Source organism: Salvelinus alpinus, chromosome 1 (genome assembly GCF_045679555.1).
Source record: "Salvelinus alpinus chromosome 1, SLU_Salpinus.1, whole genome shotgun sequence".
Lineage (NCBI taxonomy): Eukaryota > Metazoa > Chordata > Actinopteri > Salmoniformes > Salmonidae > Salvelinus > Salvelinus alpinus.
The window spans coordinates 10571741-10596340 of NC_092086.1; the positions used below are offsets into that span (position 1 = coordinate 10571741).

The window sequence follows — 24600 nt, forward strand, 5'->3', positions numbered from 1 at the left end:
GGCTGCTGCCAACATACAGACTCAATCTCTAGCCACTTTAATAATTAATAATTGTATGTAAAAAATGTATCACTAGTCACTTTAAACAATGCCACTATATAAAATGTTTACATACCCTACATTACTCTTCTCATATGTATATACTGTACTCTACACCATCTACTGCATCTTGCCTATGCCGTTCGGCCATCGCTCATCCATATATACACTGCTCAAAAAAATAAAGGGAACACTTAAACAACACAATGTAACTCCAAGTCAATCACACTTCTGTGAAATCAAACTGTCCACTTAGGAAGCAACACTGATTGACAAGAAATTTCACATGCTGTTGTGCAAATGGAATAGACAAAAGGTGGAAATTATAGGCAATTAGCAAGACACCCCCAAAAAAGGAGTGATTCTGCAGGTGGTGACCACAGACAACTTCTCAATTCCTATGCTTCCTGGCTGATGTTTTGGTCACTTTTGAATGCTGGCGGTGCTCTCACTCTAGTGGTAACATGAGACGGAGTCTACAACCCACACAAGTGGCTCAGGTAGTGCAGTTCATCCAGGATGGCACATCAATGCGAGCTGTGGCAAAAAGGTTTGCTGTGTCTGTCAGCGTAGTGTCCAGAGCATGGAGGCGCTACCAGGAGACAGGCCAGTACATCAGGAGACGTGGAGGAGGCCGTAGGAGGGCAACAACCCAGCAGCAGGACCGCTACCTCCGCCTTTGTGCAAGGAGGTGCACTGCCAGAGCCCTGCAAAATGACCTCCAGCAGGCCACAAATGTGAACTGAGAAGTGGTCTGTGGTCACCACCTGCAGAATCACTCCTTTTTTGGGGGTGTCTTGCTAATTGCCTATAATTTCCACCTTTTGTCTATTCCATTTCCTCAACAGCATGTGAAATGTATTGTCAATCAGTGTTGCTTCCTAAGTGAACAGTTTGATTTCATAGAAGTGTGATTGACTTGGAGTTACATTGTGTTGTTTAAGTGTTCCCTTTATTTTTTTGAGCAGTGTATATTAATATATATATACATATATATATATATATTTATATGTACATATTCTTATTTGTCCGTTATACACACAAGTGTAAGGTAGTTGTTGTGAAATTGTTAGGTTACTTGTTAGATACTCCTGCACGGTCGGAACTAGAAGCACAAGCATTTCGCTACACTCGCATTAACATCTGCTAACCATGTGTATGTGACAAATAACATTTGATTTGATTTGATTTATAGCGTTTTGGAGTGAAACTTTTCTTATGTTTCCCCATCTGAGCTCAGAGTAGATGAGAGATGTAATGTTTGTCTCTGTTGTGTTGAAGCCCAATCAAGCAGGAGAGTCCAGCCTCCCCTGTATCCAGCTGTGTGTCCATGAAGAGTGACCAGTCTATGGAACTACCTATACTGTTTAGAGAGGGAGACTTTTCTACTGAACAAAGGTAAGAAGAACTTATGTCTCTAGATATTTCTCCTACCACATTTTCCCATTTATTTTTGTTGTTTTCATAATCCATAGGCTAATCCTTTTTCACTTTTTGCATAGTGCTAAATCAATGTTAAACAAACACAACATTCCCTCCCGGCGCACGTGTGTGTAGTCTCATTATTATAGTCTCATTATTACCTCAACTACCTGGTACCCCTGCACATTGACTCAGTACTGGTACTACTTATAGTCTCTGGTCCTGAGATATGAATGACGCAGTTACAGAGGCTACAACAGAACATGCTAACCTCTCACCATTACAAATAACAGAGGCTGTTCATCAACTACAGCTCAGCATTTAACCTAGTACCCTCCAAACTCGTCATCAAGCTGAAGGCCCTGGGTCTCGACCCCGCCCCGTGCAACTGGGTACTGGACTTCCTGACGGGCCGCCCCCAGGTGGTGAGGGTAGGTAACAATATCTCCACCACGCTGATCCTCAACACTGGGGCCCCACAAAGGTGCGTTCTGAGCCCTCTCCTGTACTCCCTGTTCATCCACGACTGCGTGGCCATGCACGCCTCCAACTCAATCATCAAGTTTGCAGACGACACTACAGTGGTAGGCTTGATTACCAACTACGACGAGACAGCCTACAGGGAGGAGGTGAGGGCCCCCGGAGTGGGGTGTCAGGAAAATAACCTCACACTCAACGTCAACAAAACAAAGGAGATGATTGTGGACTTCAGGAAACAGCAAAGGGATCACCCCCTATCCACATCGACGGACAGCAGTGGAGAAGGTGTAAAATGTTAAGTTCCTCTGTGTACATATCACCGACAAACTGAAATGGTCCACCCCCACAGACAGCGTGGTGAAGAAGGCGCAACTGCGCCTCTTCAACCTCAGGAGAAGAAATTCGGCTTGTCACCGAAAACACTCATAAACCTTTACAGATGCACAATCGAGAGCATCCTGTCGGGCTGTATCACCTCCTGGTACGGCAACTGCTCTGCCCACAACCGTAAGGCTCTCCAGAGGGTAGTGAGGTCTGCACAACGCATCACCGGGGGCAAACTACCTGCCCTCCAGGACACCTACAACACCCGATGTCACAGGAAGGCCAAAAAGATCATCAAGGACAACAACCACCCGAGCCACTGCCTGTTCACCCCGCTATCATCCAGAAGGCGAGGTCAGTACAGGTGCATCAAAGCAGGGACCGAGAGACTGAAAAACAGCTTCTATCTCAAGGCCATCAGACTGTTAAACAGCCATCACTAACAGTGAGTGGCTGATGCCAACATACAGACTCAATCTCTAGCCACTTTAATAATCAAAACTTGGATGTAATAAATGTATCACTAGTCACTTTAAACTTCTTAAGGACAGGGGGTGCTGTTTTCACTTTCGGGGAAAATCGTATCCAATTTAAACGGCCTCGTACTCAATTCTTGCTCGTACAATATGCATATTATTATTACTATTGGATAGAAAACACTCTCTAGTTTCTAAAACCGTTTGAATTTTGTCTGTGGGTAAAACAGAACTCTTTTGGCAGCACACTTTGTGACCAGGAAGTGGAAAGTCTGAAATCTATCTTCTATTCAAGTGTCGTGTCTTTCCTATCGTTAAATTGAAGACTTATAGTTTTTATCATAGATTCCTATAATTAGGGATTACGCGATCACTTGAGTAATAACGTAACTAATTAACTATGAATTCGAGGGCACCAGGGAAAGTTATTAGATTACAAGGTTATAATTTCCCAATCTAACCTTTCAGATATTTTCCTATCTGATCAATGGTCTTCTAATTAAATGTTTATTTACTCTACCTTACGTCAGTCTCATTCCAAACGTCGTAAATCGCTGATCTGCACGAACCCAGTCTTCACTATGAGTCATCCATACATCAATTGTCTTAAATCATTTATTTATTACTAACTAATTAATTCACAGAAATGCATAAACAAACAAACTTAAAATAGTTACATGAAATGGTGGGAGGAAATATGCCCTAGTGGGCTAAACCGGCATGGCGGCTGTTAGACAAAGGGAAAGTTGCGTTCGACTAAGAATTGACTACAGAGTCCATAATTATAACAATTGACATGCTAATCCTTACACATGAACGCTCACTCATTCGGGAACAATTGCAATCAATATATATATAGTTACGTTCAGTGTGTGTGTCGCCTTGGTCGTTGGAGAAAAGTTCGTTTTGATTGGAGTGAAGTTCTGTCTCGGTTGTGGATTGTTCAGAGGGACATTCGTTAAAGAATGATTGTTTCGGCGGTTGTCTTTCTTCGCGTTCAATGATACAGAATTCCTAGCTGCAGACTAGTAATCAATATCAAAACCTGTTATTATTGGTATAAGAGTTTTAACCACGTGGTATAGAAAGTAATTCTACTCAACCTTCGTTCTCCTCCTTGGAGGATAACATGGTCTAATGGTAATTTCCTAAAAGTTGGCTTTTATTCAGATAGCAGAGAGGGGTGGTCCCATGGTCTCTGACCCAACTGGGTTTAGTTCAAATACAACCGGGAGTTGTGTTTTCCTTCATTAAACAGTTCAAAATCATATTACACAATTATACAAACAGTATCATACTCACTCATTCATTTTATACAACAAACAGATGTTAACCTCATATCTGAGGTTATTATATAAACAGCGGTATGGTAATGTGGTCCCACAGTCTCACGTGAGTTTCCCACGTGGTGACAAATGGACATGTTCATAGCTGGACCTTCACCGATCATTCCTACTTGTGCAGGAATATGAAATATGTTCGTACCTCAAGTTCTGTGAGGTGGAAGAGAATTCCTTTGTCCTGAAAGTTTACCCTCTGTCTTAATACTGTTTGTGGTGGGGAGATTCTCAGGAATTTACGACATCTCTCTGTGATCACAGCATGGGTTGAAGGAGTGGAGGCAGGGAGAGGGGGATGGGGTTTGCTATACCCACGCAGGCAACGTCATGACACAAGTGACTGCCTATAAATGGGCATGATACGTATGACTATACGTGCACGTCATACGCCTTCACCCGGATGTCAAGAGGAAGTGAGAGGAAAAATGAGTTGATTATCTCTGTCTGACATTGAATAAACCATCTTTGAACAACGTGTCCCCCATTTTCTGTTGTCTGCAAGGCGCGTGGGGGGACCTGTTATTGCCTACTGGAAACGTGTCGTTATGGTCGAATATGAGCTCCGGCTTTGAATTTATTTGATACATGTTACAATATCATCCTAAAGTATGTTTTTTCAATATAGTTTCATTAGATTATTTAACTTTATTCGGGACGTTCGGCGTGTTGCGTTGTTAGACTTTGTTGACGTTGGAGAGCTTAGCGCTGCATGGCCAGTGTGCTTGCTAATTCAAGAGGGAAAAAGAACGTTCTGAATCCAAAACAACGACGTTCTGGACAAAGGACCCCTTATACAACATTCTGATAGAAGATCAGCAAAAGTAGGAACCATTTTGTGATGCTATTTCATATATCTGTCGAACTGTGTACTAGTAGTTTTGCTCTCAGGTTTTGGTTATTCCCTTACCATAACTAAGTCTTATGTCGTAATGAAGATATTTTTAGAATACTAACACTGCGATTGCATTAAGAACTAATGGATCTATCGTTTCCTATACAACATGTATTTTTTTGTAATGTTTATGAATAGCTATTTGGTCAGAATAGGTGAGAGTCTAATAGAAATATCTGCACATTCTGGGAAAAAGATGCTACGTTAGCACGTTATGCTACGTTATGCTACGTTGTATAACCACGGATTTCAGCTCTAAATATGCACATTTTCGAAAAAAACATAAGTGTATGTATAACCTGATGTTACAGGACTGTCATCTGAGGAAGGTTTATGAAGGTTAGTGAAATTTAATATCTTTTGCTGGTTTATTCGCTAACGCTAACGTGCCTATTGCTATCGCTAACGTGCCTTGATGAATGAATGCGGTAGTGTGGTAGGCTATTGTAGTAAGCTAATATAATGCTATATTGTGTTTTCGCTGTAAAACACTTAGAAAATCTGAAATATTGGCTGTATTCACAAGATCTTTGTCTTTAATTTGCTATACACCATGTATTTTTCAGAAATGTTTTATGATGAGTATTTCGGTATGTCACGTTGGTGTCTGTAATTATTCTGGCTGCTTTCGGTGCAATTTCTGATTGTAGCCGCAATGTAAACTATGATTTATACCTGAAATATGCAAATTTTTAGAACAAAACATAGATTTATTGTATAACATGTTATAAGACTGTCATCTGATTAAGTTGTTTCTTGGTTTCTTTGGTTTGTTCTAGGTTAGTTTGGTTGATTTTGATTTTGCTACCTGTGCTGTGAAAAATGTCTGTGCTTTTTTCTATTTGTTGGTGAGCTAACATAAATATATATTGTGTTTTCCCTGTAAAACATTTTAAAAAATCGGACATGTTGGCTGGATTCACAAGATGTGTATCTTTCATTAGCTGTATTGGACTTGTTAATGTGTGAAAGTTAAATATTTCTAAAAAAATATTTTTTGAATTTCGCGTTCTGCCTTTACAGTGGAATGTGGGAGGAGTTCCGCTAGCGGAACGGGGGGGCGAGACAGGTTAAACAATGCCACTTTTTATAATGTTTACATACCTTACATTACTCATCTGTATATACTGTACTCTATACCATCTACTGCATCTTGCCTATGCCATTCGGCCATCGCTCATCCATATATATTTTTATTTACTTATTCTTATTCATTCCTTTACACGTGTGTGTATTAGGTAGTTGTTGTGAAATTGTTAGATTACTTGTTAGATATTACTGCACGGTCGGAACTAGAAGCACAAGCATTTCGCTACACTCACATTAACATCTGCTAACCATGTGTATGTGACAAATAACATTTGATTTGATTTAAACAACAAAAGCTAATTTACCAACATTTCTGAAAAGTGATATATAGCATTTTGGAATGAAACTGTTCTTATGTTTCCCCATCTGAGCTCAGAGTAGATCAGAGATGTAATGTTTGTCTCTGTTGTGTTGAAGCCCAATCAAGCAGGAGAGACCAGCCTCCACTGTACCCAGCTGTGTGTCCATGAAGAGTGACCAGTCTATGGATCATCCTATAAGGTTTAGAGAGGGAGACTTTTCTACTGAACAAAGGTAAGAAGAACTCATGGGTCATGGTCAGTGAGTTAAACAACACTGTCTATAGTCATTTCTCTCCCATTTTCATATTTCTTTTTGTTGTTTTCATAATTCATAGGCTAATCCTTTTTTAAATTTGTATAGTCCTAAAACAATATTAAACACACACAACATTACCTCGCTCGCTCCGTGTGTGTGTGTGTGTGTGTGTGTGTGTGTGTGTGTGTGTTGTCCATTTTCATAGTCCTAAAACAGTGTGTGCGTGCGTGCGTGTGCGTACTCCCTGGATGAGGAGATGTTATCTCCTTCCTGATAGCCTAGTCACTTTTACCCCTACCTACATGTACATATTACCTCAATTACCCCAACTACCTGGTACCCCTGCACATTGACTCAGTACTGGTACTCCTTATAGCCTCATTATTACCTCAACTACCTGGTTCCCCTGCACATTGACTCAGTACTGGTACTCCTTATAGTATCATTATTACCTCAACTACCTGGTACCCCTGCACATTGACTCAGTATTGGTACTCCTTATAGCAGGGGTGTCAAACTCAAATACCCAGTGGGCCAAAATGTAAAACCTGAACAAAGTCGCGGGCCAACATTGAACAAATTAACCTTTTAATATGGACCCAAACAAGTTTTGCTTTAACATTGAATATGGAACAAGCATCGCTTATTACCATACAATATATAATTTAATAGTGGAGACATGCAAAATCGAATTTCAAATGAAAAAACACATCAATGGCATTCATTTATTAAATAAATAAAATGTAAATAAAAATCGTATGCCTCTTTTCTATTTGCAGCCTTCTGATTTAAATACCAAAATAAACTTTTTCCACTGGCTAATAATTTTACAAATAAAATGATAATAAATCAATCAACCATTCAAGCCCATGCCTTGTAGCAAGAAAAAGTGCACAAAGAAAACGTTAATTATTGCACACTGATCTAATCTGATGTGCCCAAGCCAGCACTTTGTGATGTGGCTTTTTTGAACATATTCTGTTGTGAAACCAAACTTATTTTCATCTCCTCTACTTTCTGGCTCCTTTGAGTCATGTCCAGGTCCTTGTATTTGTCAATGGTGTTTCGTTTCATAGTGTCGTCTAATGTTGTACTCCTTACTTACAGCCACGTTGACTCCACAAACAAGACAAACAGGTTTGTCTTTTACATATGTAAACAGATATTCTGCCTCCCACTTGTTCAGAAAGCTCCTGTTTTCTGCCTTTCTTTTCGCCATTTTTGGGAAGGGATAGCGCGCTGACAGTTGTAGCGTCTATGTTGCTATGACTACTGTCACAGAGGAGAGGGCGTTTCTGGGTCCTGTCCTGATTGGCGCGCGAAAACAACAGCAGAGCATTATGGGATTCGTAGTATTAGCGGTGAATGCGCTGTATAATACCGGCGGGCCAGCTCTAGTAGTAATTTGGTATTGTCTCGCGGGCCAAATATAATTACCCCGCGGGCCAAATTTGGCCCGCGGGCCAGAGTTTGACACCCATGCCTTATAGTATCATTATTACCTCAACTACCTTCTGGCGGTGCCGGGTGGAGATTAGAAACCTAGAGAGGAACCAGGCTCTGAGGAGTGGCCAGTCCTCTTCTGGCTGTGCGGTTGTAGATTATGAGAGTACATGGCCATTAAGACCAGATCATTTTCCAAGATGTTCAAATGTTCATAGATGACCAGCAGGGTCAAATAATAATCACAGTGGTTGTAGAGGGTCAACATGTCAGCACCTCAGCAGTAAATGTCAGTTGGCTTTTCATAGTCCAGCATTCAGAGGTTGAGACAGCAGGTAGAGAGAGAGAGAGAAGGATAGAGAGAGAGAGAGAGAGAGAGAGAGAGACTTTAGTGTTTAACCTGTCTGTGTCCATGGAACAATCTTTTGAATATCATTTTCAGAGCGCCTCAAGTACACATAAAAATAAAAATAAATCTCAGCTGCCTCACCAATGTCTGTACATGAATTAATAACTTTTACTTGCTAAATATTTCCAATAGATGGCAGCATGAGACCATGAAGCATCAGTTATAGGCTACAAGCAGCAATATGATTAACATAAAATAGCATGCAACCACAGACTATATGTCCCATGATTTTCTAAAATGGTCACTCATTACTTTAGTTAGCTATATATCTAGTATTTGGGCTGTGTTGCTTTTGGGAGAGCAACAAAAATAGAAACTATAGCAGGCATTGAACCCTGGGTAAATTATCACTTGTCAGAATCTCAACCTTAGTATACATGCATTATAAAAAATCCTCTTAACTTCTTATGGCTGCATAGGCAGTATTGAGTAGCTTGGATGAAAGGTGCCCAGAGTAAACTGCCTGCTCCTCAGTCCCAGTTGCTAAGATATGCATATTATTATTTGTATTGGATAGAAAACACTCTGAAGTTTCTAAAACTGTTTGAATGATGTCTGTGTGTATAACAGAACTCATATGGCAGGCAAAAACCTGAGAAAAAATCCAACCAGGAAGTGGGAAATCTGAGGTTGGTCGATTTTCAACTCACCGCCTATCGAATACACAGTGGGATATGGATCAGTTTGCACTTCCTACGGCTTCCACTGGATGTCAACAGTCTGTAGAACCTTGTCTGATGCTTCTACTGTGAAGTGAGGCCGAAGATAGACAGGAATGAGTCAGGTCTACCATGAGCTGACCATGCTTTGACCATGCGCGTTCACATGAGAGGGAGCTCTGTTCCATCGCACTTTTGAAGACAATGGAATTCTCCGGTTGGAACATTATTGAAGATTTATGTTAAAAACATCCTAAAGATTGATTCAATACATCATTTGACATGTTTCTACTGACTGTTATGGGACCTTTGAACATTTTGTCTGCTTTTAGTGAACTTTGACTTTGGACGCTAACAAAAATAGCAATTTGGACATAAATGATGGACATTACCGAACAAAACAAACATTTATTGTGGAAGTGGGAGTCCTGGGAGTGCATTCCAACGAAGATCAGCAAAGGTAAGTGAAGATTTATAATGTTTTTTATGAGTTTTGTTGACTGCACAATTTGGCGGGTAACTGTATGGCTTCCTTTTGTGGCTGAACGCTGTTCTCAGATTATTGAATATTGAAGATTTTTTAAATCTGACACAGCGGTTGCATTAAGAACAAGTGTATCTTTAATTCTATGTAAAACATGTATCTTTCATCAAAGTTTATGATGAGTGTTCATGTTATTTGACGTGGCTCTCTGCAATTTCTCCGGATATTTTTGAGGCATTTCTGAACATGGCGCCAATGTAAACTGAGGTTTTTGGATATAAATATGAACTTTATTGAACAAAACATATATGTATTGTGTTACATGAAGTCCTATGAGTGTCATCTGATGAAGATCGTCAAAGGTTATTTCTGCTTTTTGTGTCTCCTGTCTTTGGCTGGAAAAATGTCTGTGATTTTGCGGTGACCTAACATAATCGTTTGTGGTGTTTTCGCTGTAAAGCCTTTTTGAAATCGGACACTGTGGTGGGATTAACAAGAAGTGTATATTTAAAATGGTCCCGTGTGGCTCAGTTGGTAGAGCATGGCGCTTGCAACGCCAGGGTTGTGGGTTCATTCCCCACGGGGGGACCAGGATGAATATGTATGAACTTTCCAATTTGTAAGTCGCTCTGGATAAGAGCGTCTGCTAAATGACTTAAATGTAAATGTAAAATGGTGTGAAATACATGTTTGCATGAGGAATTTTTATTATGATATTATTTCTGTTTGAATTTGGCGCCCTGCACTTTCACTGGCTGTTGTCATATCGATCTCGTTAACGGGATTGCAGCCATAAGAAGTTTCAATATCTGATATTGCTCAACCTCGGAATAGAAAAGACAAGAGTGCGTCTTTCAGCCCGCCCAAAAAATGACATCATGTAACCCTCGTGCAAATTTTAAAGAAGCGCACACAGGAGTTTCTGTGAGGGGGAGTGTTGGTGTATCCAGGGAGAAACTAACTAAACTAAAACTAATCTTCTGAAATTTCGTTTGTGGTCTTATGCTGCCATCTATTGGAATTATGTAGCAACTGCAGTAGTACTGAATAATGTGTAATTCCTTACTAAAGTAGTAATCCCTCAGAATTGCACAAATATAACATTTTCTAGTTCATTTTACCACTTACATCAATAAAATAACAATTTATAGCATAACAAACAGTGAAACTGATAAACCAAAAACACCATACATTTACGTAATTATATATATATATATATATATATATATATATATATATATATATATATATATATATATATATAATTAACTATTTAGATGTGTGACATTATCTGCCAAAGTAATAGCCCTGCAGACAAAGAAGAGCTCTCCAGTAGGTAGCAAAACATTCAAAGGACATTTTCCCATTTCTTTTTGATGTTTTCATTAATCCATAGGCTAATCCTTTTTTCCATTTTCATAGTCCTAAAACAATATTAAACAAACACAACGTTCCCTCCCTGTGTGTGTGCACTCTCCATATTCAGTGATCCTGACATGCACGTCCAGAGGAAAATGAACCAGAAGGAGCTTGCTGACACACCAGAGAAATGTAAGATCTGTCTGCCTCATGTTGAATGCTGTTTTATAACATTTAAAAGCTGTAGCTAAAGTACAGATAAAGTAGCTGTGTAACTCAATGATATTGTAGCAGCCTTAACACAACACCTAGTGACCTCATCAAGTAGCAGCGGAATGTGTTGAATAAATTTGGCAGAGAAGAGGAGAGACAGGAGAAAGAGAGAGAAAGAGAGGGAGAGAGATCTTCTGTACAGATTCTGTCAGACCTGGGCCCTGACAGTAAATCTCAGTAAGACCAACATAATGGTGTTCCAAAAAAGGTCCAGTCGCCAGGACCACAAATACAAATTCCATCTAGACACCGTTGCCCTAGAGCACACAAAAAACTATACATACCTCGGCCTAAACATCTGCGCCACAGGTAACTTCCACAAAGCTCTGAACGATCTGAGCTCCGATCTGAACGATTCTATGCCATCAAAAGAAACATAAAATTTGACATACCAATTAGGATCTGGCTAAAAGTACTTGAATCAGTTATAAAACCCATTGCCCTTTATGGCCTTGTCTGGGGTCCGCTCACCAACCAGGAATTCACAAAATGGGACAAACACCAAATTGAACCTCCACACGCAGAATTCTGCAAAAATATCCTCTGTGTACAACGTAAAACACCAAATAATGCATGCAGAGCAGAATTAGGCCGATACCCACTAATTATCAAAATCCAGAAAAGAGCTAGTAAATTCTACAACCACCTAAAAGGAAGCGATTCCCAAACCTTCCATAACAAAGCCATCACCTACAGAGAGATGAACCTGGAGAAGAGTCCCCTAAGCAAGCTGGTCCTGGGGCTCTGCTCACAAACACAAACACACCCCACAGAGCCCCAGGACAACAGCACAATTAGACCCAACCAAATCATGAGAAAACAAAAAGATAATTACATCACACATTGGAAAGAATTAACAAAAAAACAGAGCAAACTAGAATGCTATATGGGCCTAAACAGAGAGTAGAAAGTGGCAGAATACCTGACCACTGTGACTGACCCAGACTTAAGGAAAGCTTTGACTATGTACAGACTCAGTGAGCATAGCCTTGCTATTGAGAAAGGCTGCCGTAGGCAGACCTGGCTCTCAAGAGAAGACAGGCTATGTGCACACTGCCCACAAAATGAGGTGGAAACTGATCTGCACTTCCTAAACTCCTGCCAAATGTATGACCATATTAGAGACACATATTTCCTTCAGATTACACAGATCCACAAAGAATTAGAAAACAAACCCGATTTTTATAAACTCCCATATCTATTGTGTGAAATACCACAGTGTGCCATCACTGCAGCAAGATTAGTGACCTGTTGCCACAAGAAAAGGGCAACCAGTGAAGAACAAACACCATTGTAAATACAACCCATATTTATGTTTATTTGTTTTTGCGTTTGTAACTATTTGTACATCGTTACAACACTGCATATATACATAATATGACATTTGAAATGTCTTTATTCTTTTGGAACTTCTATGAGTGTAATGTTTACTGTTCATTTTTATTGTTTATTTCACTTTTGTTTATTATCTACTTCTCTTGCTTTGGGCAATGTTAACACATGTTTCCCATGTCAATAAAGCCCTTTGAATTGAAATGAGAACACTGGATAACACTCAGTCTGCCTCATTAAATGGTACCATGTTCTCTATAGTGAACTACACAGCCCTATGGACCCTGTTCTCTATAGTGAACTACACAGCCCTATGGACCATGTTCTCTATAGTGAACTACACAGCCCTATAGACCCTGTTCTCTATAGTGAACTACACAGCCCTATGGACCCTGTTCTCTATAGTGAACTACACAGCCCTATAGACCCTGTTCTCTATAGTGAACTACACAGCCCTATGGACCCTGTTCTCTATAGTGAACTACACAGCCCTATGGACCCTGTTCTCTATAGTGAACTACACAGCCCTATGGACCCTGTTCTCTATAGTGAACTACACAGCCCTATAGGAATTGTTATCTATAGTGAACTACACAGCCCTATGGGCCCTGTTCTATATAGTGAACTACACAGCCCTATGTGCCCTGTTCTCTATAGTGAACTACACAGCCCTATGGACCCTGTTCTCTATAGTGAACTACACAGCCCTATGTGCCCTGTTCTCTATAGTGAACTGCACAGCCCTATGGGCCCTGTTCTCTATAGTGAACTACACAGCCCTATAGGAACTGTTATCTATAGTGAACTACACAGCCCTATGGGCCCTGTTCTATATAGTGAACTACACAGCCCTATGTGCCCTGTTCTCTATAGTGAACTACACAGCCCTATGGACCCTGTTCTCTATAGTGAACTACACAGCCCTATGTGCCCTGTTCTCTATAGTGAACTGCACAGCCCTATGGGCCCTGTTCTCTATAGTGAACTACACAGCCCTATAGGAACTGTTATCTATAGTGAACTACACAGCCCTATGGGCCCTGTTCTATATAGTGAACTACACAGCCCTATGTGCCCTGTTCTCTATAGTGAACTACACAGCCCTATGGGCCCTGTTCTCTATAGTGAACTACACAGCCCTATGTGCCCTGTTCTCTATAGTGAACTACACAGCCCTATGTGCCCTGTTCTCTATAGTGAACTACACAGCCCTATGGACCCTGTTCTCCATAGTGAACTACACAGCCCTATGGGCCCTGTTCTCTATAGTGAACTACACATCCCTATGGGCCCTGTTCTCTATAGTGAACTACACAGCCCTATGTGCCCTGTTCTCTATAGTGAACTACACAGCCCTATGGACCCTGTTCTCTATAGTGAACTACACAGCCCTATAGACCCTGTTCTCTATAGTGAACTACACAGCCCTATAGGAACTGTTATCTATAGTGAACTACACAGCCCTATGGGCCCTGTTCTATATAGTGAACTACACAGCCCTATGTGCCCTGTTCTCTATAGTGAACTACACAGCCCTATGGACCCTGTTCTCTATAGTGAACTACACAGCCCTATGTGCCCTGTTCTCTATAGTGAACTACACAGCCCTATGTGCCCTGTTCTCTATAGTGAACTACACAGCCCTATGGGCCCTGTTCTCTATAGTGAACTACACAGCCCTATTTGCCCTGTTCTCTATAGTGAACTACACAGCCCTATGTGCCCTGTTCTCTATAGTGAACTACACAGCCCTATGGACCCTGTTCTCCATAGTGAACTACACAGCCCTATGGGCCCTGTTCTCTATAGTGAACTACACAGCCCTATGGGCCCTGTTCTATATAGTGAACTACACAGCCCTATGTGCCCTGTTCTCTATAGTGAACTACACAGCCCTATGGACCCTGTTCTCTATAGTGAACTACACAGCCCTATGGACCCTGTTCTCTATAGTGAACTACACAGCCCTATAGGAACTGTTATCTATAGTGAACTACACAGCCCTATGGGCCCTGTTCTATATAGTGAACTACACAGCCCTATGTGCCCTGTTCTCTATAGTGAACTACACAGCCCTATGGACCCTGTTCTCTATAGTGAACTACACAGCCCTATGTGCCCTGTTCTCTCTAGTGAACTACACAGCCCTATGGGCCCTGTTCTCTATAGTGAACTACACAGCCCTATAGGAACTGTTATCTATAGTGAACTACACAGCCCTATGGACCCTGTTCTATATAGTGAACTACACAGCCCTATGGACCCTGTTATATATAGTGAACTACACAACCCTATGGACCCTGTTCTATATAGTGAACTACACAGCCCTATGGGCCCTGTTCTATATAGTGAACTACACAACCCTATGGACCCTGTTCTATATGGTAAACTACACAGCCCTATGGACCCTGTTCTATATGTTAAACTACACAGCCCTATGGACCCTGTTCTATATGTTAAACTACACAGCCCTATGGACCCTGTTCTCTATAGTGAACTACACAGCCCTATGGGCCCTGTTCTATATGGTAAACTACACAGCCCTATGGACCCTGTTCTATATGGTAAACTACACAGCCCTATGGACCCTGTTCTATATGGTAAACTACACAGCCCTATGGACCCTGTTCTATATGGTAAACTACACAGCCCCATGGACCCTGTTCTCTATAGTGAACTACACAGCCCTATGGACCCTGTTCTATATAGTGAACTACACATCCCTATGGACCCTGTTCTCTATAATGAACTACACAGCCCTATGGACCCTGTTCTCTATAGTGAACTACACAGCCCTATGGACCCTGTTCTCTATAGTGAACTACACAGCCCTATGGGCCATGTTCTCTATAGTGAACTACACAGCCCTATGGACCCTGTTCTCTATAGTGAACTACACAGCCCTATGGACCCTGTTCTCTATAGTGAACTACACAGCCCTATGGACCCTGTTCTCTATAGTGAACTACACAGCCCTATGGACCCTGTTCTCTATAGTGAACTACACAGCCCTATAGACCCTGTTCTCTATAGTGAACTACACAGCCCTATGGGCCCTGTTATATATAGTGAACTACACAGCCCTATGGGCCCTGTTCTCTATAGTGAACTACACAGCCCTATGGACCCTGTTCTCTATAGTGAACTACACAGCCCTATGGGCCCTGTTCTCTATAGTGAACTACACAGCCCTATAGACCCTGTTCTATATAGTGAACTACACAGCCCTATGGACCCTGTTCTCTATAGTGAACTACACAGCCCTATGGACCCTGTTCTCTATAGTGAACTACACAGCCCTATGGGCCCTGTTCTCTATAGTGAACTACACAGCCCTATGGACCCTGTTCTCTATAGTGAACTACACAGCCCTATGGACCCTGTTCTCTATAGTGAACTACACAGCCCTATGGACCCTGTTATATATAGTGAACTACCCAGCCCTATAGACCATGTTCTCTATAGTGAACTACACAGCCCTATGGGCCCTGTCCTCTATAGTGAACTACACAGCCCTATGGACCCTGTTCTCTATAGTGAACTACACAGCCCTATGGACCCTGTTATATATAGTGAACTACCCAGCCCTATAGACCATGTTCTCTATAGTGAACTACACAGCCCTATAGACCATGTTCTATATAGTGAACTACCCAGCCCTATGGACCCTGTTCTCTATAGTGAACTACACAGCCCTATGGACCCTGTTCTCTATAGTGAACTACACAGCCCTATGGACCATGTTCTCTATAGTGAACTACACAGCCCTATGGACCCTGTTCTCTATAGTGAACTACCCAGCCCTATGAGCCCTAAATTGTACTAGAGTACAGTTACTTACAACATTAGACCTTCTGCCCTATGCACAGTAAAGCCTTATTAGTTATCATTACTCTACAGTGGTGTGGACACCCGCTGCACTAGTATACTAGAATACAGTTACTTACAACATTACAGCTGCCTTTACTCAAATGATAAGTGTCACATGATCACAAATTGGCCACAATTTAAAGTTGATTAACAATCAAGAACATACGCGTGTCTTACATCATTTAAAAGCTTAATAAATATGAATTCTGCGCCCTGCAATTCACCGGATGTTGATGAAAATGATCCCTTTAGCGGGATCGTACCCTAAACAGGGTACACACAAAAGTTTTAGTAAGTGGCGAAGTATTTTAAGTACCTTGAAATGTGAGAAAGAGAGGAGAGACAGAGTGAGAGAGACAACATTAATAATACCATCAATAATACCAATAATAATATAATCAGTCACACCAGTCTGTAATGCATTATGAAAACATTTACACATTTATACAGTCAGTTAAGAGAATAAATTATTATAATGTAAAACTTTATAACAGTCCTACAATACTGTAGGCATTAAAACAGACGTAATATTAATATCCTCTGTTATTTCTTCATTCAGATGAGCTTGCTGTGATTTGCCAACGTGAACTCAAATCTAATCTAAAGAAGAAGTTTCAATGTGTATTTGAGGGGATCGCTAAACAAGGAAACCCAACACTTCTCAATAAGATCTACACAGAGCTCTACATCACAGAGGGTGGAACAGGAGAGGTCAATAATGAACATGAGCTGAGACAGATTGAGACAACAACCAGGAAACAAGCAAGACCAGAGACTGCAATCAAATGTAACGACATCTTCACACCCTTAACTGGAGAAGACAAACTTATCAGAACTGTGCTGACAAAGGGAGTCGCTGGCATTGGAAAAACAGTCTCTGTGCAGAAGTTCATTCTGGATTGGGCTGAAGGAAAAGCAAATCAGGATGTCCAATTTGTATTTTCATTCCCTTTCCGGGAGCTGAATTTGATGAAAGGGGAAAACACATTCATTGAACTTCTCAATCACTTTTCAATGGAAACCAAACAATCAAGAATCTCCAACTACGACAAGTACAAAGTTCTGTTCATCTTTGATGGTCTGGATGAGTGCCGACTGCCCCTAGACTTCCAGAAGAACGAGATATGTTGGGACGTCACAGAGTCAACCTCAGTGGATGTTCTGGTGACAAATCTCATCAAGGGAAATCTGCTTCCCTCTGCTCTCCTCTGGATAACTACTCGACCTGCAGCAGCCAATAAGATCCCTTCAGGGTGTGTTGACCAGGTGACAGAGGTACGAGGGTTCAATGACCCACAGAAGGAGGAGTACTTCAGGAAGAGATTCAGTGATGAGAACCTGGCCGGCAGAATCATCTCACACATAAAGACATCAAGGAGCCTCCACATCATGTGCCACATTCCAGTCTTCTGTTGGATTTGTGCAAATGTCCTTGAACCCATGCTGAAACATAAGAGAGAAGAGATGCCCAAGACTCTGACTGAGATGTACACACACCTTGTGGTGTTTTATACTAAACAGAAGAATGAAAAGTATCTTGGGAAAGAAGAGACAGGTCCACACTGGAATACAGAGAGCATTCTGTCACTGGGAAAACTGGCTTTTCAACAGCTTCTGAATGGCAATCTGATTTTCTATGACGAAGACCTGAAAGAGGCTGGCATTGATGTCAATGAAGCCTCAGTGTACTCAGGATTGTGCACACAGCTCTTTAAAGAGGAATGTGGGCTGTACCAGGACAAGGTGTACTGCTTTGTTCATCTGAGCATTCAGGAGTTTCTGGCTGCTGTATATGTGTTCCTCTTATTCATCAACAACAATGAGAATCTAATGGACAAACTGCAAACAAACGACAAGTCTGAAGTTACTTTCTACAAGAGTGCTGTGGATAAAGCCTTACAAAGTGAGACAGGAAACCTGGACCTTTTCCTCCGCTTCCTTCTGGGCCTCTCACTGGAGTCCAATCAGAAGCACTTACAAGGTCTACTGACAAATTCAAGAATCAGCTCACAGAGCCATGAAGAAACAGTCAATTACATCAAGGAGAAGATCCGGGAGAATGCCTCTCCAGAGAGGAGCATCAATCTGTTCCACTGTCTGAATGAACTAAATGACCATTCTCTTGTGGAGGAGATCCAAAGCTACCTGAGATCAGGAAGTCTCTCAAAACCCAACCTGTCACCTGCACAGTGGTCAGCTCTGGTCTTTGTGTTGCTGACTTCAGAAAAGGAGCTGGATGTGTTTGACCTGAAGAAATACTCCAGATCAGAGGAAGGTCTTCTGAGGCTGCTGCCAGTGGTCAAAGCCTACAGAGCTGCTCTGTGAGTAAATAAAATGACATATACAGTGGGGAGAACAAGTATTTGATACACTGACAATTTTGCAGGTTTTCCTACTTACAAAGCATGTAGAGGTCTGTAATTTTTATCATAGGTACACTTCAACTGTGAGAGAATGAATCTAAAACAAAAATCCAGAAAATCACATTGTATGATTTTTTATTAATTAATTTGCATTTTATTGCATGACATAAGTATTTGATACATCAGAAAAGCAGAACTGAATATTTGGTACAGAAACCTTAGTTTGCAATTACAGAGATCATACGTTTCCTGTAGTTCTTGACCAGGTTTGCACACACTGCAGCAGGGATTTTGGCCCACTCCTCCATACAGACCTTCTCCAGATCCTTCAGGTTTCGGGGCTGTCGCTGGGCAATACGGACTTTCGGCTCCCTCCAAAGATTTTCTATTGGGTTCAGGTCTGGAGACTGGCTAGGCCACTCCAGGACCTTGAGATGCTTCTTACGGAGCCACTCCTTAGTTGCCCTGGCTGTGTGTTTCGGGTCGTTGTCATGCTGGAAGACCCAGCCACGACCCATCTTCAATGCTCTTACTGAGGGAAGGAGGTTGTTGGTCAAGATCTCGCGATACATGGCCCCATCCATCCTCCCTTCAATACGGTGCAGTCGTCCTGTCCCCTTTGCAGAAAAGCATCCCCAAAGAATGATGTTTCCACCTCCATGCTTCACAGTTGGGATGGTGTTCTTGGGGTTGTACTCATCCTTCTATTCCTCCAAACACGGCGAGTGGAGTTTAGAGCAAAAAGCTCTATTTTTGTCTCATCAGACCACATGACCTTCTCCCATTCCTCCTCTGGATCATCCAGATGGTCATTGGCAAACTTCAGACGGGCCTGGACATGCGCTGGCTTGAGCAGGGGGACCTTGCGTGCGCTGCAGGATTTTAATCCATGACGGCGTAGTGTGTTACTAATGGTTTTCTTTGAGACTGTGGTCCCAGCTCTCTTCAGGTCATTGACCAGGTCCTGCCGTGTAGTTCTGGGCTGATCCCTCACATTCCTCATGATCATTGATGCCCCACGAGGTGAGATCTTGCATGGAGCCCCAGACCGAGGGTGATTGACCGTCATCTTGAACTTCTTCCATTTTCTAATAATTGTGCCAACAGTTGTTGCCTTCTCACCAAGCTGCTTGGCTATTGTCCTGTAGCCCATCCCAGCCTTGTACAGGTCTACAATTTATCCCTGATGTCCTTACACATCTCTCTGGTCTTGGCCATTGTGGAGAGGTTGGAGTCTGTTTGATTGAGTGTGTGGACAGGTGTCTTTTATACAGGTAACGAGTTCAAACAGGTGCAGTTAATACAGGTAATGAGTGGAGAACAGGAGGGCTTCTTAAAGAAAAACTAACAGGTCTGTGAGAGCCGGAATTCTTACTGGTTGGTAGGTGATCAAATACTTATGTCATGCAATAAAATGCAAATTAATTACTTAAAAATCATACAATGTGATTTTCTGGATTTTTGTTTTAGATTCCGTCTCTCACAGTTGAAGTGTACCTATGATAAAAATGACAGACCTCTACATGCTTTGTAAGTAGGAAAACCTGCAAAATCGGCAGTGTATCAAATACTTGTTCTCCCCACTGTAAGAACTAATGATCAGGAAGCAAAATTAAGTGTAGAGAAAAATATGTATTATAATATGTATATAATATTATATTGAATAACATATTGAATAAATGCATTGATTTTTTTTTTTTTGATTTTCACATTCGTATAACATTATGACCATACAATTATAGGAGACGGAAGATGAATCTTTGTTGTTTGAAAGAATAAACCAAATGCATCTGACATTGTCCTTCTACACTACTCATTAAATTAACACTGTGTTTGTGAAATCATGATGATCTCTTTGTCAGGCTGTCAGGCTGTGGAGTCACAGAGGAAGGCTGTGCTTCTCTGGTCTCAGCTCTGAGGTCAAACCCCTCACACCTGAGAGAGCTGGATCTGAGTAACAATGACCTGAAGGATTCTGGAGTGAAGCTGCTCTCTGCTGGACTGGGGAATCCCCACTGTAAACTGGAGACTCTGAGGTCAGTATTCCTGTAGTTGGTTAACAAGTGATAACTGTTCACCAGATCCACATGTGTTTACCAGACACACATAGTCCACACCATATGTGTTTGGACAGTGAAGCTTACAGTTTTACATTTGGTGCTATGCTCCAGCATTTTGGATTTGAGATATAATGTTTCATATTAGGTGACAGTTCAGAATGTCACCTTTTATTTAAAGGTATTTATACACATATATATATATATTTCACTTTATAAATGGAATCACTATCTGTATGTAGTTCTCCCATTTGAAGAAGTCTTGATTATTTGGACAAATTCACAAATATATTGTGTTAAAGAAGTCATAAGTTTAGTATTTGGTGCCATATTCCATGCCTGCAGTGATTTCATCAAGCTTGTGATTCTACAAACTGTATTATAGATAGAATGTTTCATATTAGGCGACAGTACAGAATGTCACCGAATATTTTCTTTTATTTAAAGGTGTTTTCATACATATATATTTTACTGTTTAGAAATGAAAGCACTGTCTCTAGTTCTCCCATTTGAAGAAGTCTTAATTATTTGGACAAATTAATTTAGTCAATTAATTTAGACAAACGTTTAGTGTTTGGTCCCATATTCCACGCCTGCAGTGATTACATCAAGCTTGTGATTCTACTAACTTGTTGAATTCATTTGTAGTTTGTCTTGGTTGTGTTTTGGATGATGTTTTTCCTAATAGAAACTGAATGGTGAACAATGTCCTGTCATTTTGGAGCCACTTCACTTGTATTGTCAGTAAGAATAGAAGATGTTTCTGAACACTTCTACATTCATGTGGATGCTACCATGATTACGAATAATCAGGAATGAATCATGAATGATGATGAATGAGAAAGTTACAGAGGCACATGTTTTCTTGTAGCCTCTGTTATTAGTAATGGTGAGAGGTTAGCATGTTTTGTTGTGGCCTCTGTTATTGGTAATGGTGAGAGGTTAGCATGTTGTGTTGTAGCCTCTGTTATTGGTAAGGGTGACAGGTTAGCATGTTTTGTTGTAGCCTCTGTGAATGGTAATTGTGAGAGGTTAGCATGTTTTGTTGTAGTCTCTGTTATTGGTAATGGTGACAGGTTAGCATGTTTTGTTGTAGCCTCTGTTATTGGTAATGGTGAGAGGTTAGCATGTTTTGTTGTAGTCTCTGTTATTGGTAATGGTGAGAGGTTAGCATGTTTTGTTGTAGCCTCTGTTATTGGTAAATGTGGGAGGTTAGTATGTTTTGTTGTAGTCTCTGTTATTGGTAATGGTGAGAGGTTAGCATATTTTGTTGTATCCTCTGTTATAGGTAATGGTGAGAGGTTAGCATGTTTTGTTGTAGTTTCTGTTATTGGTAATGGTGAGAGGTTAGTATGATTTTTGTTGAAGCCTCTGTTATTGGTAATGGTGAGAGGTTAGCATGTTTTCTTGTAGCCTCTGTTATTGGTAATGGTGAGAGGTTAGCATGTTTTGTTGTGGCCTCTGTTATTGGTAATGGTGAGAGGTTAGCATGTTGTGTTGTAGCCTCTGTTATTGGTAATGGTGACAGGTTAGCATGTTTTGTTGTAGCCTCTGTTATTGGTAATGGTGAGAGGTTAGCATGTTTTGTTGTAGCCTCTGTTATTGGTAATGGTGAGAGGTTAGCATGTTTTGTTGTAGTCTCTGTTATTGGTAATGGTGAGAGGTTAGCATGTTTTGTTGTAGCCTCTGTTATTGGTAATGGTGAGAGGTTAGCATGTTTTGTTGTAGCCTCTGTTATTGGTAATGGTGAGAGGTTAGCATGTTTTGTTGTAGCCTCTGTTATTGGTAATGGTGACAGGTTAGCATGTTTTGTTGTAGCCTCTGTTATTGGTAATGGTGAGAGGTTAGCATGTTTTGTTGTAGTCTCTGTTATTGGTAATGGTGAGAGGTTAGTATGTTTTGTTGTAGCCTCTGTTATTGGTAATGGTGAGAGGTTAGCATGTTGTGTTGTAGTCTCTGTAATTGGTAATGGTGAGAGGTTAGTATGTTTTGTTGTAGCCTCTGTTATTGGTAATGGTGAGAGGTTAGCATGTTGTGTTGTAGCCTCTGTTATTGGTAAGGGTGACAGGTTAGCATGTTTTGTTGTAGCCTCTGTGAATGGTAATTGTGAGAGGTTAGCATGTTTTGTTGTAGTCTCTGTTATTGGTAATGGTGACAGGTTAGCATGTTTTGTTGTAGCCTCTGTTATTGGTAATGGTGAGAGGTTAGCATGTTTTGTTGTAGTCTCTGTTATTGGTAATGGTGAGAGGTTAGCATGTTTTGTTGTAGCCTCTGTTATTGGTAAATGTGGGAGGTTAGTATGTTTTGTTGTAGTCTCTGTTATTGGTAATGGTGAGAGGTTAGCATATTTTGTTGTATCCTCTGTTATAGGTAATGGTGAGAGGTTAGCATGTTTTGTTGTAGTCTCTGTTATTGGTAATGGTGAGAGGTTAGCATGTTTTGTTGTGGCCTCTGTTATTGGTAATGGTGAGAGGTTAGCATGTTTTGTTGTAGTTTCTGTTATTGGTAATGGTGAGAGGTTAGTATGATTTTTGTTGAAGCCTCTGTTATTGGTAATGGTGAGAGGTTAGCATGTTTTCTTGTAGCCTCTGTTATTGGTAATGGTGAGAGGTTAGCATGTTTTGTTGTGGCCTCTGTTATTGGTAATGGTGAGAGGTTAGCATGTTGTGTTGTAGCCTCTGTTATTGGTAATGGTGACAGGTTAGCATGTTTTGTTGTAGCCTCTGTTATTGGTAATGGTGAGAGGTTAGCATGTTTTCTTGTAGCCTCTGTTATTGGTAATGGTGAGAGGTTAGCATGTTTCGTTGTAGCCTCTGTTATTGGTAATGGTGAGAGGTTAGCATGTTTTGTTGTAGCCTCTGTTATTGGTAATGGTGAGAGGTTAGCATGTTTTGTTGTAGCCTCTGTTATTGGTAATGGTGAGAGGTTAGCATGTTTTGTTGTAGTCTCTGTTATTCGTAATGGTGAGAGGTTAGCATGTTTTGTTGTAGTCTCTGTTATTGGTAATGGTGAGAGGTTAGTATGTTTTGTTGTAGTCTCTGTTATTGGTAATGGTGAGAGGTTAGCATGTTATGTTGTAGCCTCTGTAACTTTCTCATTAATTATTGTTCATGATTGATTTATGATTTGTATTAATTCTGGCATCATCAGGATTAATTTAGTCATGTTTAGAAACATGTTATCTACTCACTTAGACAGAATATAACTCTTCTCATCATCCACAGTTCTGTTACTATTGGGCAAAACACAACCAAAACACAACCAAAACAAACTGCAAATGCAACCAATGAGTTTACAACCATTTGGGAACAATATCACTCTGTTATTACTACTCCTGGGAGTGTCAGTGTTGTTGGACCTGGTCTGAGTGTCATGGTAACCATGTATTGTGGTAATACGGTTTAGTAAACGTTGTTCAACTGGAACATAGTCGTTGTGTCATTTTAAGTGAACACTGTTTACTCACCTCATATGAAACATTTGATCTGAAATCCAAAATGTTGGAGTATAGAGCCACATTTAAAATGTTAGCTTCACTGTCAAAATAGATGTGGTCTGGACTGTATACTCAATACAATCTAAATCTGATACCTCACTGTCTGTCTTCTGACTGATTCTGCTTTTTAAACTGGTCTGGTCAGTCTACTCAAATATTTGTACTATACATGTTTCTATCTACAAGTAATATTATGATCATTTATAATAATGATACATTAATTTATGAATATATA

The 24600-nt window shown here is 40.7% G+C and overlaps 2 protein-coding genes across 2 annotated transcripts in view; one reads left to right on the top strand and one right to left on the bottom strand.

The window, feature by feature from the left end:
- LOC139543437 (stonustoxin subunit alpha-like) overlaps nucleotides 1-24600 on the bottom strand; it is a 190386-nt gene that overhangs the window by 98136 nt on the left and 67650 nt on the right. The window lies entirely within an intron of this gene.
- Nucleotides 1449-18774, top strand: LOC139539854 (NLR family CARD domain-containing protein 3-like). Its single transcript, XM_071343196.1, has 3 exons — nucleotides 1449-6596; nucleotides 11102-11166; nucleotides 17009-18774. Exons 1-3 carry the CDS (start codon nucleotides 6529-6531, stop codon nucleotides 18772-18774), a joined length of 1899 nt encoding a protein of 632 aa, XP_071199297.1. The 5' UTR covers nucleotides 1449-6528.

Coding starts and splice junctions, on each gene's coding strand:
- LOC139539854 (XM_071343196.1), top strand. CDS start 6,529: ATGAAGAGTGACCAGTCTATGGATCATCCTATAAGGTTTAGAGAGGGA. Junction 6,597..11,101: donor GACTTTTCTACTGAACAAAG/GTAAGAAGAACT, acceptor CTCCATATTCAG/TGATCCTGACATGCACGTCC. Junction 11,167..17,008: donor TGCTGACACACCAGAGAAAT/GTAAGATCTGTC, acceptor TTCTTCATTCAG/ATGAGCTTGCTGTGATTTGC.